This window comes from Pituophis catenifer, unplaced genomic scaffold (assembly GCF_029215685.1).
Source record: "Pituophis catenifer annectens isolate HBS135680 unplaced genomic scaffold, rPitCat1.0.hap2 SCAF_15, whole genome shotgun sequence".
Lineage (NCBI taxonomy): Eukaryota > Metazoa > Chordata > Lepidosauria > Squamata > Colubridae > Pituophis > Pituophis catenifer.
In genome coordinates this window covers 2,128,614-2,144,659 of record NW_027256895.1, presented here as the reverse complement: position 1 = coordinate 2,144,659, position 16,046 = coordinate 2,128,614, and the positions used below count along the sequence as shown (strand labels likewise).

At 47.9% G+C, this 16,046-nt stretch overlaps 1 protein-coding gene across 1 annotated transcript in view; it reads right to left on the bottom strand.

Annotated features, from left to right (window-relative positions):
- Positions 1-1,122: 1,122 nt before the first annotated feature.
- EFNB3 (ephrin B3) overlaps positions 1,123-16,046 on the bottom strand; it is a 65,250-nt gene continuing 50,326 nt past the window's right edge. The window contains exons 3-5 of the mRNA XM_070954316.1: positions 5,881-5,973; positions 4,789-4,893; positions 1,123-2,999 (exon numbers count right to left, since the gene is read on the bottom strand). Of these exons, the coding sequence (XP_070810417.1) occupies positions 2,593-2,999; positions 4,789-4,893; positions 5,881-5,973 (605 nt within the window). The 3' untranslated portion in view covers positions 1,123-2,592. The remainder of the gene's footprint in view (positions 3,000-4,788; positions 4,894-5,880; positions 5,974-16,046) is intronic.

Below are 16,046 nucleotides of genomic sequence, written 5' to 3'. Positions count from 1 at the left end.
GATTGGGGAGGTGGGCAGGAGGATTACATGCCTGCCTGTAGCCATCAGAACAAAATTGAGGTGATAGGAGGCGACACTTTTCTGCAATGCTGGTGTGCTACTGGTCTGGCCGTTTCCTTATCTCTCCTTCCCCCAAATTCTCACCCCATAGATCCCCCCCTGGCTGCTGTTTACTTAATGCAAGCCCAGGCATGGTCGAGCGGGGGGCACCATTAGATCCCTGATACGAGGGACAGACGTAGCCCTGGGGAGTCCACAGTGCTGCCCGGCCTGTCACAATTCATCATGTGCAAAAAATGTTGCTGCCGTTTCTTCGAAATGCTCAAGAACGGGCAGAGAAGCTGTGGAGGGTGAGGGGCGATGGGCGGGGGGGGGGGGAAGGAAAACCCGGAATGATCAAGGGGGAGGCTGGGGGCTGCCCCACGCAGAGCAACTGCCCACTTGCATTTCGGGTCAACGGACTTTGAGGCCGGAAGTTGAAACACCGTCAGGCCCTGAGCCGCCCCAAAAATGGTGGACCTCCAGAACGAGATGCTGGGTTCTCGGGGTTGAGGTGCACCCCTAATTCACCGAGATGTCTCTGCACCCCTTCCCCAAATGCATGTGTCCCTGAACAACCCACCCAAGCCGAACTTCAGCCATGAAATTTGTTTCCCCCTCCCCCCGAAAACCCAAAATCTGGAGGTATCCTGTTGCTTTGCGATCTACCCAGTCGTGGGATTCAGCCGGTTCGCACCACTTCGGGAGAGCCGGTTGTTAACTTTCTGAGCAGTTCGGTAAACTGGTTGTTGGAAGAAATCATTAGGGAAGAGAACCGGTTGTTAAATTATTTGAATCCCACCGCTGGATCTACCCACCATCCAGCGGAGATCAAATTAAGTCCCAACTTAACTAATTAGGACCCGACTAAGACCCAACTGTACGGTTCTACACGGCGAAGACCATCGGCTCCTTGAAAGTCCACAGGGATGGTACCAAGAGAAGAACCGGGTTTTTTGTGCGGTTTGTTTTTAATTTTATTTTTTTTTTATTTTTTTATAACGGGAGGAAATTTCGTAGGAAATAACCAGACGAGTCCGAGACCAGTTGCACAAGAACGTCTATAATCAACAATGTCCAACAGTAAAATTTCACCAAGAAAGCTAAGAAAACGTTTCAGATTAAAAAAAAGTAAACCGAAACAAAAGAACTTTTAAAAAAATCTATTAAAGCTGAAAAAAACCACAGTTTCCCCTGAAAAAAGCAGGAAAGTTGACCCACGTACGTTTCCCAGTCTAACACAAGAAGTCCCGCCTCTTTCGGCGTGCCACTAAACATCACACACAATAGGTTGCCACTTCGTCAAAACTCCATCAAAAGCTGGGGAAATATCCCGTCCCGAATGGCGAGGTGTGGGGAGAGAAGAGAGAGAGAGACAGAGAGACAGAGAGAAACATTAAAAATTTGGAGGAATTCATCTTCCCATCCTACTTCCGATGTGGATGGGTGGGAAAGTCGGCCATTTTGTTTGCCATCTCCTTCGAGCAACGAAACCATTGAAGACTTCAAAATGGTTGCCGATGGATAAAACAAACCAGGATCTCCTTTCCCCAGCAACAGGGTCCAATCTGTGGAAACGGGGTTCCCCGATCCAAACGTGGGGAGAGAGAAAGGGGCTGTGCCCCCTCCCCCCCCAATTCACATGTGCATCGTGAGGATGTACACATTTGTCTGTATCGACGGGGGGAACTGGCCATTTGGGATGAGGGTTGCAACTAGGGAACGGACGAGCCCCTTTGTCTGCGGGGCTACAACCCCGAAGGAACCCCGTGGGAGAAAAATAAGAAGAGATCTTGCAGAGGCAACATTGCCAAAAAAAGAAAAAGAAAGAAAGAAAAGAAAAACACCAAAAGGGTGCGAACTTTTGAAGTTAAAAAAAACGAAACGAAACGAAAACACCACGTTTGAAATGCTGCTCTGGGGGTGGGGGGTGTCACACGATGGTGGTGGGAATAAGGCAGACCTGCAACGTTCCTTGTTTTGATTTATGGCACTAACAACAAATGCAACCTTTTTTGAGCGCTGGGGGGTGCTTGCTTTTAAACCCCCCACCCTTCCCCATACGTCTAACCTTATCAGCCGCGGCCCATGAATAAGCTGTCAAAAGGAGAAGAGAGAGAGAGAGAGAGACGGACAAGGCAATCAGATTGAATTATTGCAAAAGAAACGGGGAGGTGCAGTGTTTTCCACTCCCAAATCTGTTTTGGCAGGTGGGCACCCACCGCAGGTGGGAGCTGAACTTCACACTTGGGCTGGACCTTGCCGTGGAATCGACGGGGAAGGGCTGTCACGATCGAATCCGCTCGTACGTGATCGGACAGGAGTTGCATCCCTTGTGGCAGCGGCCGTATCAGTTCCAGGGTCCCCCCCAAAATAACTGGAGGTGAACGAGGCACCTGTGCATCAAACCCTTCTCTGTGCAGCATCCGAGATGAACGAGAACAGGCAGGAAGGCTAAATGTCCGCTTGTGTCCTGTCCGCTCCGAGTCCTTGCCTGCCCACCGCGGAGCTCCAAAGGCCGCCCACGGGGGCTCAGATGAGCCACCCCTCGCCTCATACTTTGTAGTAGATGTTAGCCGGGCTCTGCGGTGGCATCTCCTGTACGATGTAGACAGGGTGACCGTAATCGCCGCTCACTTTCTCGTAATGCGGGCAGAATGCACTGTCTGAAGTCCTGAGCGGGATGATGATATCGCTCGGCTCGGAGCCGTTGTTGTTGGCGCCCCCTCCGCCCCCGACTCGCTTGGGGCTGGTCAGGGTGCTGAGAGACAACGGTGGGTGGTGCGACTCGCTGTGTTTGGCCCGGTGGTGGCGGTAACACAGGGCCCCCGTCACGGCCGCCGCCACCAGCAACACAAACGCCGCTCCTCCGGCAGCACCAGCAATGATGGGTACGTTGGACTGCGGCAACGGGCCGTTCTCGCCCCCCACTTTCCCAGTCGTGTTTCCAGAAGAGGGTCCTGCGGGCACAGGGAAATGGGCATTAGTCTTAATTCTACGCAGCCACCATGATTTAGAGGACACGGAAACACTGCCTCACAATTTGTACAAGTGGTTGAAAACCGTTCGGCGCATCGTGACATCCCAAAGGAGCAACTGCCTGCTCAGCACAACCTTCACGTCTGTCGAATCTGATTAATAGAGCTAATTGCCTTGCGGAAATCTGCCCGGGACAGCCTCATAGGGGTCGTTCAGATTTCAAGACCCATCACACCCTGCTCTGCCCCCTCCAACTCTCTTTTATTCTCCTGGTAAAAGGGGCGGGGGGGGGGGGCCCAAACAGGAACTGCTGGTCCCCCAATTCTTCCCTGTCTGGGTTTGCCGAAGTATCCGTCTCAACCTAGGCCGAGATAGGAAACGGGGACGAAGGCTGACTCACTGTTTTTAACCCCAGCTATGCCTCCAAGGTCAGCTGACATGAAGGTCAGGCAGGCAGTGCAACGCTGTGGAAAATGGGTTCTGTGTTCCTTTGGAGATAGCAGCCTTCTTCTCAGGGCTCAGGTTCACAGGGGTTCAGAAGAACCTCAAACTAAGATTCTGTGCAGTTCGGAGAACCCTCAAATCCCACTCCTGGCTGGTCCTGCCCACCCCACTCCGCCCCTCCCAGGAGTCCCCACGCGGCCCGTTTTGGATGCAGGTAAGTGCAGGGCGCTTATGGAGGCTTGAGGAGGGCGAAAAATGGGCCTACTGGAAGTTTGGGAAGGCTGGAAATGGCCCTGTTTCTGGCCTCCAGAGGGCCTCCAGAGCCTGGGGAGGCCGTTTTTGTCCTCTGGGAGGCTCGAGGAAAACCTCTGGAGCCCGGGGAAGGCAAAAACGCCCCCCCCCCCCACCGTGGTGCAGGAGGCCGACTAGGCCACACCCACTATAGCCATGCCCACCCAGCAACTGGGCAGAGAACCCCTTGCTAAAATTTTTGAAGCCCACCCCTGCTTCTTCTCCACTACGGCTACAACTGAATTCCTTCCCTAATCTTCCTATTCATTATATGCCAAGCATTCATGGAAAATTTTGCTCAGAGCCCACGAGGAATTCAGGTAGTCCTCAATTTATGACCACAAACGGGACTGGAACTTCCTTTGGTAACAGAAATTCCAGGCTTCATTACAGTCGTTAAGTCGAGGACTGTACAGGGAATCCTCGGCGTATGACACACTCGAGCCCAAAATTTCCATGGCTAAGCAAGCGAGTTTTGCCCGATTTTATGACTATTTTTGCTGCGGTTGTTGAACGAATCCCTGCAGTCGTTAAGTGAATCACGTGGTCATTAAGTGAATCCAGCTTCCCCCATTAACTTTACTTGTCCGAAGTCAGCTGGGAAGGTTTGCAAATGGCAATCACACGACACTACAATGATCATAAATACATGCCAGTTGCCAATGTGCCTGAATTTTTATCACGTAACTACGGGGATGCTGCAGATGTTGTAAGTATGAGGACCGGTCACTCTTTTTTCAGGGCTGTCGTACCTTTGAACAGTCACTATGCAAATGGTTGTTAGTTGAGGACTACATGCAATGGGAGGAAGAGAGAAAGGAAAGGAGGAAGAGGTTCCAGGACATCAAAAAAAATGTAGAAAGATTCCGTGGGAATATTTGGGTTCCACATTACGACGGAAAGCTTCTTGCCAGACAGCGGACGGTTAACCCTGCTGGCTTACGGTGACAGCAGTCGCAATCCCTCTTCAAAAGTGCGACAGTGTTAGGTGGCAGGAGAGAAATCGCCAGGGGTGGGGTGGGAGAAGGGCCATACCTGGGACCATCTCCTTGTTGGGTTCGGCGGCACCTGGCGTCCCTCGGTCCTTCTCCGGAGGTGTGGCGGGCATGGAATTCTGGGATTTGGAGCCCGTGTTGCGATCTGGGAAAGGTGGGGCAGAGGAAAGAGGGACGGTCCGAGCAGGAAAAGACACACCATGCCCCAACGCAGCGCCCCAAGCCCCCACTCCTTGGTACCCAACGGGGGAGTGAGTCAAAAACCCCCACGTCTACACAATCAAAGTGCTGCCGGTTCTACGATCAGGCACTAAGGGTGCGGCGTCGATGACACAATTACCGTCACCGTCTTAACCCCATTCACACAAGGGCCTTGACCTAGATTTTTTGTGTCACCGCTACACTAGGATGTCGAAACTATGCCCAAAGGAGTTGCGTTCATGCGCCACGCTAAGACACTAGCCAAGCGTCGTTCCTTACTCTACACAAGCCCATCATGTCATGCGAATGACACGGCTGCCTTAACAAACCCAACATACAGGCAGTCCTCAAACTAGGATCGGAACTGAGCCCGGGATTATAATCATGTTGTCGTTAAGCGGGTCGCCGTGTGCCTGCACTCTTATTTTACGACATTTTTGTAGCGGACATTAAGTGGACGCCGCTTCACTTGTTTTCTTCGACGGGTTGCTGGAAATCGGACAGAAATTCCGGAAACAGGCCCCCAAAATTGCCAAAAATCTCAGTCATGGGACCGCAGGATGGTCCTAAATGTGAGGCGGTTGCCAAGCGATGGCGCTGGGGAATTCTGGGAGTTGAAGTCCAGCCATCTTCAGAGTTTGAGAAATACTGGCCTCTGTTTCTTCTGGTCAAAAGAATTGGGTATTCTCCAGTGGTGGGTTTCTAACGGTTCGCACAGATTCGGGCAAATTGGTAGCGGCAGTGGCCCGGACCGATAGCGAAGGTAAGTGAAACCCACTACTGGCGTTCTCCAACACAAAGGACACCCCACCACCGCAGGTCATCTCCCCACGAGCGAGGCCTGGATTTCGCAGCCCCATAAGTCACTTCCGCCCGCCTCCCCACAGCCACCAGTGTAGGCTCCACCCCCCCTCCTCGGTGGACCACTTACGCTGTCCTACTTTTAGCATCACTTTCATCCCTTTGGACAAACAGGCGCCTCCTTTCAGGTTCTCGAGACCTTCCTTGGTACCGTCTGAGGTGGCTGCAGGAGACAGGAAAGAGTTTGAGATTAACGCCCATCAGGGGTTAGACTACCGCAGCAGGCTGTTGGTGGGGCCCACCCTTGAAGACCGTCTAGGAACTTCAGCTGCTTCGAAATACGGGAATTGTTCGACTTACGACCGCATTTCCGGTGGCAACTCTTGCCTGGCATGTCATCGACGGAGACATTTTAATTCTTTTTTATGGTTTTCGTGCTTTTTACTGGCTTTTTGGTTATTGCTTTAAAAACGTTTTTAAGATTTTAAAATTGGAATGCTGGTTTAGTCCTCGACTTACAACGGTCCATTTAGCGACCGTCCAAAGTGACAGCGATGCTGGAAAAAAAAAGGGAATTAGGACCATTTTTCACACTTCTGACTGTCGCCTCAGCCCCAGGGTCACGTGATCAAAATTCAGACTGACTCATATTTATGACGGGATAAATAAATATTTATTTATTTATAAATAAATAAATATTTATTTATGACGGTCGCAGTGTCCCGGGGTTATATGATCCCGTTTTGTGACTTCCTGTGAAGCAAAGTCAATGGGGAAGCCAGATTCGCTTAACGACCATGCTACTAATCTGACAACTGAGGTGATTCACTGAACAATGGCAGCCCAAGAGGCCCAAACTCACTTAACAACTGTCTCGCTTAGCAACGAAGATTTTGGCCTCAGTTGTGGTCGTAATTTGAAGACTTCCTGTATTTAAGTTTATTTTATTTTATTTTATTTATTTAAGTTAATTTTATCATCCTTCAAGTCCCTATCTCTCCTTTTCCTCCGGTCCCCGAGAATACCCTCAGCATCCTCAACTTACGACCACAACGGCGGCCAAAATTTAGGTCGCTTAACGAGACATTTGTCAAGGGAGTTTTGCCCCATTCAGCGTACTTGAAACCAATCAAACCACACGTGAGTTGAAACAGGGACTCCTCGACTTACGAGCATAAACGGCCCCCAAAATTTATGTCGCTAAGCGAGTCATTTGTTGCCAAGGGAGTTTTGCCCCCTTGTATGACTTTTCCTGCCCCCGTTGCTAAGTGAATCAGTGCAGTTCTTCAGTGAGTCACACTAACTGAAGGTTGTGAAGTGGATCTGGCTTCCCCGCGGACTTTTGGATCACATGACCACAGGAGGGGGAGGTCAAAAAAGTCAAGATGGCCACCCCGTAAAATAGGGGCGGAGCCTCCTTAGCATAATCTTGACTTTTTTGAACACACCTGTGGGAAGGAGAAAGGATGAGATTCCCCCCAAAAAGGGACAAAAAGTCCTTTATCCGTCCTGGAAATCTGATTTTACGGACGGCCCAGCCTGGCTGAGTCACCTGCCAGCCACTCCGATGCCCATCCATATACCCCCACCCGCCTCCTTGCCGCCCCGCCCAACGGCCACAGGCCCATTTAATATTTAAACAAGCCATTTAATATCTGTCCAGACAAGGATCCCGCGTGATCTGGTAATGAGCCACTCTAATCCCCAGGCGGATTTAATGCAGCTGCTCTCCCAGAGGCTGGCAGGAATCCGGGTGCCAGCCAGGCAGTCCCCACAGGCCCTGTGCCAACGCCAGCCTCGTCCTGGCTCCGAAGACGTCACCCGGGCATCGGGAGCCAAGTCGGGGCATCTAAGGCGATGCCAAGACGGAGCAAGGGAGGCCTTAGGCGGGGCTGACTCGGGGTGCAAAGAATGAGGAAGAGGGACGCTGCCAGCGCACCACGGACTCCGAGCTGAATCAGAATAGAGGGTTGAAAAGGGGCCTCTGAGGTCTTCTAGTCCGACCCCCTGGTCAAGCCGGAGACCTTAAGGAGGCGGGTTGGTTGGGGGGGGGGCAAGAGGCTGACTCTGTAAGCCGCTTACAGAGGGCGGGAAGGCGCCGTGAAGCGGGATCTCAGTCTAAGCGCTGTCGCTCTTAACTCATCTCAGACAAGTGGCCGTCCAATCGCTTCTTAAAAACCTCCACAAGGTTCATAGTTTTGTACTTATTTGCTTATTTATCTCGTCGCGTGGTATGGGGTCAACTTGGAGGTGGTGGCCCTTGAAGAGCTCTATGCAACGAAATCTCGTTTTTAACGTATGCCAATTAGTGTACATTCAAAGTGACAATAAAGTTATTCTATTCTATTCTATTCTATTCTATTCTATTCTATTCTATTCTATTCTATTCTATTCTACATTCCATTATTCTATTCATTCTATTCTGTTCTGTTCTATTCTCAATATTTTATTATCTATTCTATTCTATTTTCTATTCTATTCTACTATAATTCTATATTTTATTATCTATTCTATTCTAATTCTATATTATCTATTCTATTCTATTCTATTCTATTCTATTCTATTCTATTCTATTCTCTACTATAATTCTATATTTTATTATCTATTCTGTTCTATTTTCTATTCTATTCCATTCCATTCCATATTTTCTCTTCTCTTCTCTTCTCTTCTCTTCTTTTCTCTTCTCTTCTCCTCTCCTCTCCTCTCCTCTCCTCTCCTCTCCTCTTCTCTTCTCTTCTCTTCTCTTCCATTCCATTCCCTTCCATTCTATTCTACTATAATTCTATATTATCTATTCTATTCTAATTCTATATTTTATTATCTATTCTGTTCTATTTTCTATTCTATTCTATTCTATTCTACTAGAATTCTATATTTCATTATCTATTCTATTCTAATTCTATATTTTATTATCTATTCTGTTCTATTTTCTATTCTATTCCATTCCATTCCATATTTTCTCTTCTCTTCTTTTCTCTTCTCTTCTCTTCTCCTCTCCTCTCCTCTCCTCTCCTCTCCTCTCCTCTCCTCTTCTCTTCTCTTCTCTTCCATTCCATTCCATTCTATTCTATTCTACTATAATTCTATATTATCTATTCTATTCTAATTCTATATTTTATTATCTATTCTGTTCTATTTTCTATTCTATTCTATTCTACTATAATTCTATATTTCATTATCTATTCTATTCTAATTCTATATTTTATTATCTATTCTGTTCTATTTTCTATTCTACATTTTATTATCTATTCTATTCTATTCCATATTTTCTATTCTATTCTATTCTATTCTATTCTATTCTATTCTATTCTATTCTATTCTATTCTATTCTATTCCATATTTTCTATTCTATTCTATTCTATTCTATTCTATTCTATTCTATTCTATTCTATTCTATTCTATTCTATTCTACTATAATTCTATATTTCATTATCTATTCTATTCTAATTCTATATTTTATTATCTATTCTGTTCTATTTTCTATTCTATTCTATTCCATTCCTTACTCTATTCCATTCCATTCCATTCTATTCTATTCCATTCCATTCTATTCTATTCCAGTGATGGAGCACCCACAACTTCTGGTGGCCAGCTGTTCCACTGGTGACCTCACTGTTAGGAAGTTTCTCCTTCATTCCAGGTTGCTTCTCTCCTTGATGAGCTTCCATCCCTTGCTTCTAATCCTGCCTTTAGGTGCTTTGGAGAATAGGAGAATTCCCCCCCCCCCCGACTCCCTCTTCTTTGGGGCAGCCCCTCAAATACCACCCCAGTCCATCTTTTCTCTCGACCGGCCAAAACCCCAAATCCTGCAACCGTTCTTCGTATAATTTTAGTCTCCGGGCCTTTGATCCTCTTCGTTGCTCTTCTCTGCCCTTTTTGCAAAAGTCTCAACTTCTTTTTTTTTGTAACGTGGGGACCAAAACTGGACGCAGAATATTTCAAGCGTGGCCTTCCGAAGGCTTTGCAAAGCGGTGCTAATACCCCTTTATAAGCAGTAAATTATTGCCGCTGGGAACTCTTTGTAAAAATAACAACAAACCCCCCGAGATTGTCTGAAACCAGGTGAAAACCTGGAGAGGCTCTGACAGATGTGGGGAGGGGGGGGAAAAAAGGACATTTTTGCAATTTGATTTGCAATCAGGTCGCGATGACATTAAACCAGGTTGCCATGGCCGAGCCTTCCCTTCCGCGCCTGCTGCTCGCCGTAACTCCTGGCGGAAGGAAGAGAAGAGACAATGCCAACACAATCCTGGGCTGCGTGAAGAGAGGGATTGAATCAAGATCCCTGCCAGGGGTTCCTATCGCCTTACTATGCCTTGGGAAGGCCACACCTGGAGTAGTGCATCCAGTTTTGGTTACCACGTTACCAAAAAAAAAAAAAAAAAAAGATTTTAAATCCATTGTGTGCCCTGATGTTGGCGGGCAGGAAGAGCCGACGCCCCCTTCCTTCCTTCCTTCCTTCCTTCCTTCCTTCCTTCCTTCCCCTCCTTCTCCTTCCTTCCTTCCTTCCTTCTTTTCCTTCCCCTCCCTCCCTCCCTTCATCTTCTTTCCTTCCTTCTCTCTCTCTCTTTCTTTCTTCTTCCTTCCTTCTGTCCTTCTTTCATTCATTCTTTCTTTCTCTCTTTTTTCTTCTTTCTTTCTTCCTTCCTTCTTCCTTCCTTCTTTCCTTTCTTTCTTGCTCCTTCCTTCCTTTTCTCCTGCTTCCCATCTCTCCTCCCTCTCCTTCCTTCCTTCCTTCTTTTCCTTCCCTTCTCTCCCTCCCTCTCCTTCCTTCCTTCCTTTCCTTCCTTCCCCTCCCTCCCTCATCTTCCTTCCTTCCTTCTTTCTTTCTTGCTCTTTTCTTCCTTTTCTTCTGCTTCCCATCTCTCCCTCCTTCCTTCCTCCCCCTCCCTCTCCTCCCTCTCCTTCCTTCCTTCCTTCTTTTCCTTTCTTCCCCTCTCTCCCTCCCTCTCCTTCCTTTCTTCCCCTCCCTCTCCTTCCTTCCTTCCTTCTTTTCCTTCCTTCCCCTCCCTCCCTCCCTCATCTTCCTTCCTTCCTTCCTTCCTTCTTGCTCCTTTCCTCCTTTTCTTCTGCTTCCCATCTCTCCTTCCTTCCTTCTTTCCTTCCTTCTTTCTCTCTCTTTCTTACTTTGTCTTCCTTCCTTCCTTCTTTTCCTTCCTTCCCGTCCCTCCCTCCCTCATCTTCCTTCCTTCCTTTCCTTCCTTCTTTCTTTCTTGCTCCTTTCTTCCTTTTCTTCTGCTTTCCATCTCTCCTTCTTTCCTTCCTTCTTTCTTTCCTTCTTTCTTTCTCTCTTTCTTACTTTGTCTTCCTTCCTTCTTTTTTCTTTTGTTCTTTCTTTTGTCCTTCCTTCCTTCCTTCCTTCCTTCCTTCCTTCCTTCCTTCCTTCCTTCCTTCCTTCCTTTTTCTCTCCTTCCCTTCCCTTCTCCCTCCCTTCCCCCCTGCTCCTCGCCAACATCCCCAGAAGATAAGCTACTTCCAATTTTACATGGGAGAAAACCCGAATAACCAAAGACCTACATATATATATATATAAATATATACAGATTAGATGAAACGTAGCTCAATAGCATTAACTGCAAGAGGGATCTTGGACTCCTAGTAGGCAACCACTTAAGTATGAGCCAGGAGTGTGTGGCAGCTGCCAAAAAAGCTAATACGGTCCTAGGCTGCAGAGAGTTAGAATCAAGATCACATGAAGTGTTAATACCACTTTATAATCCCTTGGTAAGACCCCAGAATTCAGCTATGCTGGTTTTTTTTCCTCCTACCCCCTAGAGGGGAGAGATCGCAGAGGAAGGGATTAGAAGAGAGTAAGACGGACCACAATGGGGATACAGATCATATGAAGTGATATAATACCTTGGTAAAGCCACACTTGAAATACTGTGTAAGACCCCAGAATTCCCCAGTCACCTATGCTGGGGAGTGGAGAGATCGCAGAGGAAGGGATTAGAAGAGAGTAAGCGAACCACAATGGGGATACAAATCATATGAAGCGATATAATACCTTGATAAGGCCACACTTGAAATACTGTGTAAGACCCCAGAATTCCCCAGTCAGCTATGCTGGGGAGTGGAGAGATCGCAGAGGAAGGGATTAGAAGAGAGTAAGCGAACCACAATGGGGATACAAATCATATGAAGCGATATAATACCTTGATAAGGCCACACTTGAAATACTGTGTAAGACCCCAGAATTCCCCAGTCACCTATGCTGGGGAGTGGAGAGATCGCAGAGGAAGGGATTAGAAGAGAGTAAGCGAACCACAATGGGGCTACAGATCATATGAAGTGTTTATACTCTCTTATAATACCTTGGTAAGGCCACACTTGGAATATCGCATCCAGTTTTGGCCGCCACGATATAAAAAAGACGTTGAGACTCTGGAAAGAGTGCAGAGAAGAGCAACCAAGATGATGAGGGGGCTGGAGGCTTAAACATATGAAGAACGGTTGCAGGAATTGGGTCGGTCTAGTTTAATGGAAAGAAGGACCGGGGGAGACATGATAGCAGAGTTTCAATATCTGAGGGGCTGCCCCCCAAAAGAGGGAGTCAAGCTATTCTCCAAAGCACCTGAAGGCAGGACAAGAAGCAACGGATGGAAACTTATCAAGCAACCTAGGAGAAATTTCCTGACATTAAGAACAATTAACCAGTGGAACTCCCTGCCACCAGAACCTGTGGGTGCTCCAACACCGGAGGCTTTCAAGAAACAGACTGTTATATTTTACGTCTATATTACTACGGGTTTTGTAAACTGGTGGAGGCAGGCAGGCAAGCCAAACTCATCTGTTTTTAGATGCGCCCAGCATTTGTGCCTTCAAACCCATGGTGCCCAGCCGGTGGATGGGCGACGGAGCCAAGTCTCGACACAACCAGAGCCAGCTTTGCGGCATCCCCTAGTCCTACACTCCTGGGGTGTCGCGTCTCCGTCTAACCCAGCCCGGATGAAGATGGGTCCAAAAGGCAAAATGCTTTCTCCGCAATTCCTCAGCAGAAGCCGTTGAACTCTGCACATACTCAGAGAACCCATTGTCCTGGAATTCCTGCTAAGGTCTCCCCTGTCCTTCCAAATATTTCCACCCCTTCTTCTCCCAAACCGCTCCTGCTGCCAGAGGCTGTTGTGGAGGGGAAATGCACTTTGCACATGCTCAGGGACTCTATCCTCCTGGAATTCCTGCTAAGAACTCCCCTTTAGTCCAAATATTTTTTTCTCCCATACTGCTCTTGCTGCCAGGGGGCGTTGTCAGGGGAAATGCACTCTGCACATGCTCAGGGACCCCATCCTCCTAGAATTCCTGCTAAGAACTCCCCTCTAGACCAAATATTTCCACCTTTTCTTCTCCCGAACTGCTCTTGCCACCAGAGGCCATTGTGGGGGGGAAATGCACTCTGCACATGCTCAGGGACTCCCATCCTTCTGGAATTCCTGCTAGGAACTCCCCTCTAGTCCAAATATTTTTTTCTCCTATACTGCTCTTGCTGCCAGGGGGCGTTGTGGAGGGGAAATGCACTCTGCACATGCTCAGGGACTCCCATCCTCCTGGAATTCCTGCTAGGAACTCCCCTCTAGTCCAAATATTTCCACCTTTTCTTCTCCCGAACTGCTCTTGCCGCCAGAGGCCGTTGTGGAGGGGAAATGCACTCTGCACATGCTCAGGGACTCCAATCCTCCTGGAATTCCTGCTAAGAACTCCCCTCTAGACCAAATATTTCCACCTTTTCTTCTCCCTTGCCACCAGAGGCCGTTGTGGAGGGGAATGCACTCTGCACATGCTCAGGGAACCCCTTCCTCCTAGAATTCCTGCTAAGAACTCCCCTCTAGTCCAAATATTTCCACCTTTTCTTCTCCCTTGCCACCAGAGGCCGTTGTGGAGGGGAAACGCACTCTGCACATGCTCAGGGAACCCCATCCTCCTGGCTATTCCTGCTAAACTCTTCCCCGTCCTTCAAATCTTTCCACCCCCTTCCTTCTTGGCAAGACGCAACCCGGTTTTTGCAAGCTTCCCCATGCCCTCCTCCCCTCTCCCTGCCCTAGATGGCCCAGCCAAGCCCCCCAGGGACCTCCGCCCACTGCCCGGCTGGCTCCCTCCCCTCCCCTCCCTTCCCCTCCGCTGTCTACTCCTCTCCTCTCACGCTCGGCTGGGCATAAAATCCTTTGCAAAAAAGGAGAAAAAATATGGGTCAACAGCACCGCGCCGGCACCAAAAAGGACACCAGGGTGGCATCGCCGTGATGCCCGCCTGCGGCCGCGGTTCCTACAATGGGTGGGGGGGCTCACATCAGCTGATGGGAGGGAAGCGGGGAGGGTGACAGAAGGGATTTGGGGCAGGCCGAGACGGGCTGTCAGCGATGCCGACATCCTTGCATGCCACCAGATTTTAAAGGCTGAGTCGAGTTTTCTTCCGCTACCCGGTGGTACCCAGCGGTGCCCCAGGGGAGGGGTCTTCCAGAGAGGGCAGCCCCCCTTTTTTCCCCCACTTGCCTGGGGGGGCGCACAGAGAAAAGCGGAGGAGGAAGCCGGGCATCTGGGCATCCGTGCCCGCTTTGTGCGCGTGAGAATAGAATAGAATAGAATAGAATAGAATAGAATAGAATAGAATAGAATAGAATAGAATAGAATAGAATAGAATAGAAAATATGGAATAGAATGGAATGGAATGGAATGGAATGGAATGGAATGGAATAGAATAGAATAGAATAGAATAGAATAGAATAGAAAATACAGAATGAAATGGAATGGAATGGAATAGAATAGAATAGAATAGAATAGAATAGAATAGAATAGAATAGAATAGAATAGAATAGAATAGAATAGAATAGAATAGAAAATACGGAATGGAATGGAATGGAATAGAATAGAATAGAATAGAATAGAATAGAATAGAATAGAATAGAATAGAAAATATGGAACGGAATGGAATGGAATGGAATGGAATGGAATAGAATAGAATAGAATAGAATAGAATAGAATAGAATAGAATAGAATAGAAAATACGGAATGGAATGGAATGGAATGGAATGGAATGGAATAGAATAGAATAGAATAGAATAGAATAGAATAGAAAATATGGAACGGAATGGAATGGAATGGAATAGAATAGAATAGAATAGAATAGAATAGAATAGAATAGAATAGAATAGAATAGAATAGAAAATATGGAACGGAATGGAATAGAATAGAATAGAATAGAATAGAATAGAATAGAATAGAATAGAATAGAATAGAATAGAATAGAATAGAATAGAATAGAATAGAATAGAAAATACGGAATGGAATAGAATAGAATAGAACAGAAAATACGGAATGGAATGGAATGGAATGGAATGGAATGGAATAGAATAGAATAGAATAGAATAGAATAGAATAGAATAACAGAGTTGGGACCTTGGAGGTCTTCTAGTCCAACCCCCTGTCCAGGCAGGAAACCCTACACCACAGAATGGATGCCCGAGCGTGCCAAGGAGGCACACAAGTTGAAAACCAGCATCCATAATCCTTTGCAAAGAGATGAGCCTCCCGTCTGGGGAGGGGGCACCCTTTCCAAACCCCACCCTCTCCCCCAAATCACAGCCACACCACCGCCGGCAGCATTGCAAAATGGGCCTCATCCGGAAGCTGTGTCTACGGGTATATCCTCGAGTTACGACCACAAACGAGCCCCAAACATCCATCGCTAAGCGAGACGGTGGCCAGCGGAGCTTTTGGCCCCCCTTGGAGAATGAACCCTTTTCTTGCCACCGTCGCTAAGTGAATCAGCGCAGTGGTTAAGCCAGGAACATGGTTGTTAAATGGATCTGACTTTGCTGGTCAGCAAAAGGGGATCGCGGGACCCCCAGGACGATGCGACCGTCGTAAGTGGAGTCTGTGGCCCAGCGTCTGAATTTTGATCACGGGACCACGGGAATGCTGCGACGGTCGTTAAGTGTGAAAAATGGTCCTCAGTCACCGTTCTTCAGTGCCGTTGTAACTTCAGACGGTCCTTGAACAAACTGTTGTAGGTCCTCGAGTTACGACCCCAAATTTCGTTGCTAAGTGAAATATTTGCTAAGGGAGTTTTTGTTCCATTTTGCGACCTGCCTCACCACTGTTTTTAAGGGATCACATGACACCCCCCCCCCTTTTGCGACCTCCCGAGCAGCAACGTCTATGGGGAAGCCGGATTTGTTTAACGACCGCGTCGTTAATTTAATAACGGCGGGCCCTCGCTTCACAACGGTGGCAAGGAAGGTCGTAAAACGGGGGTGGGGGGGGTCAAAACTCACTTAACGAGTGTCTCGCAAAACCAGGTGTG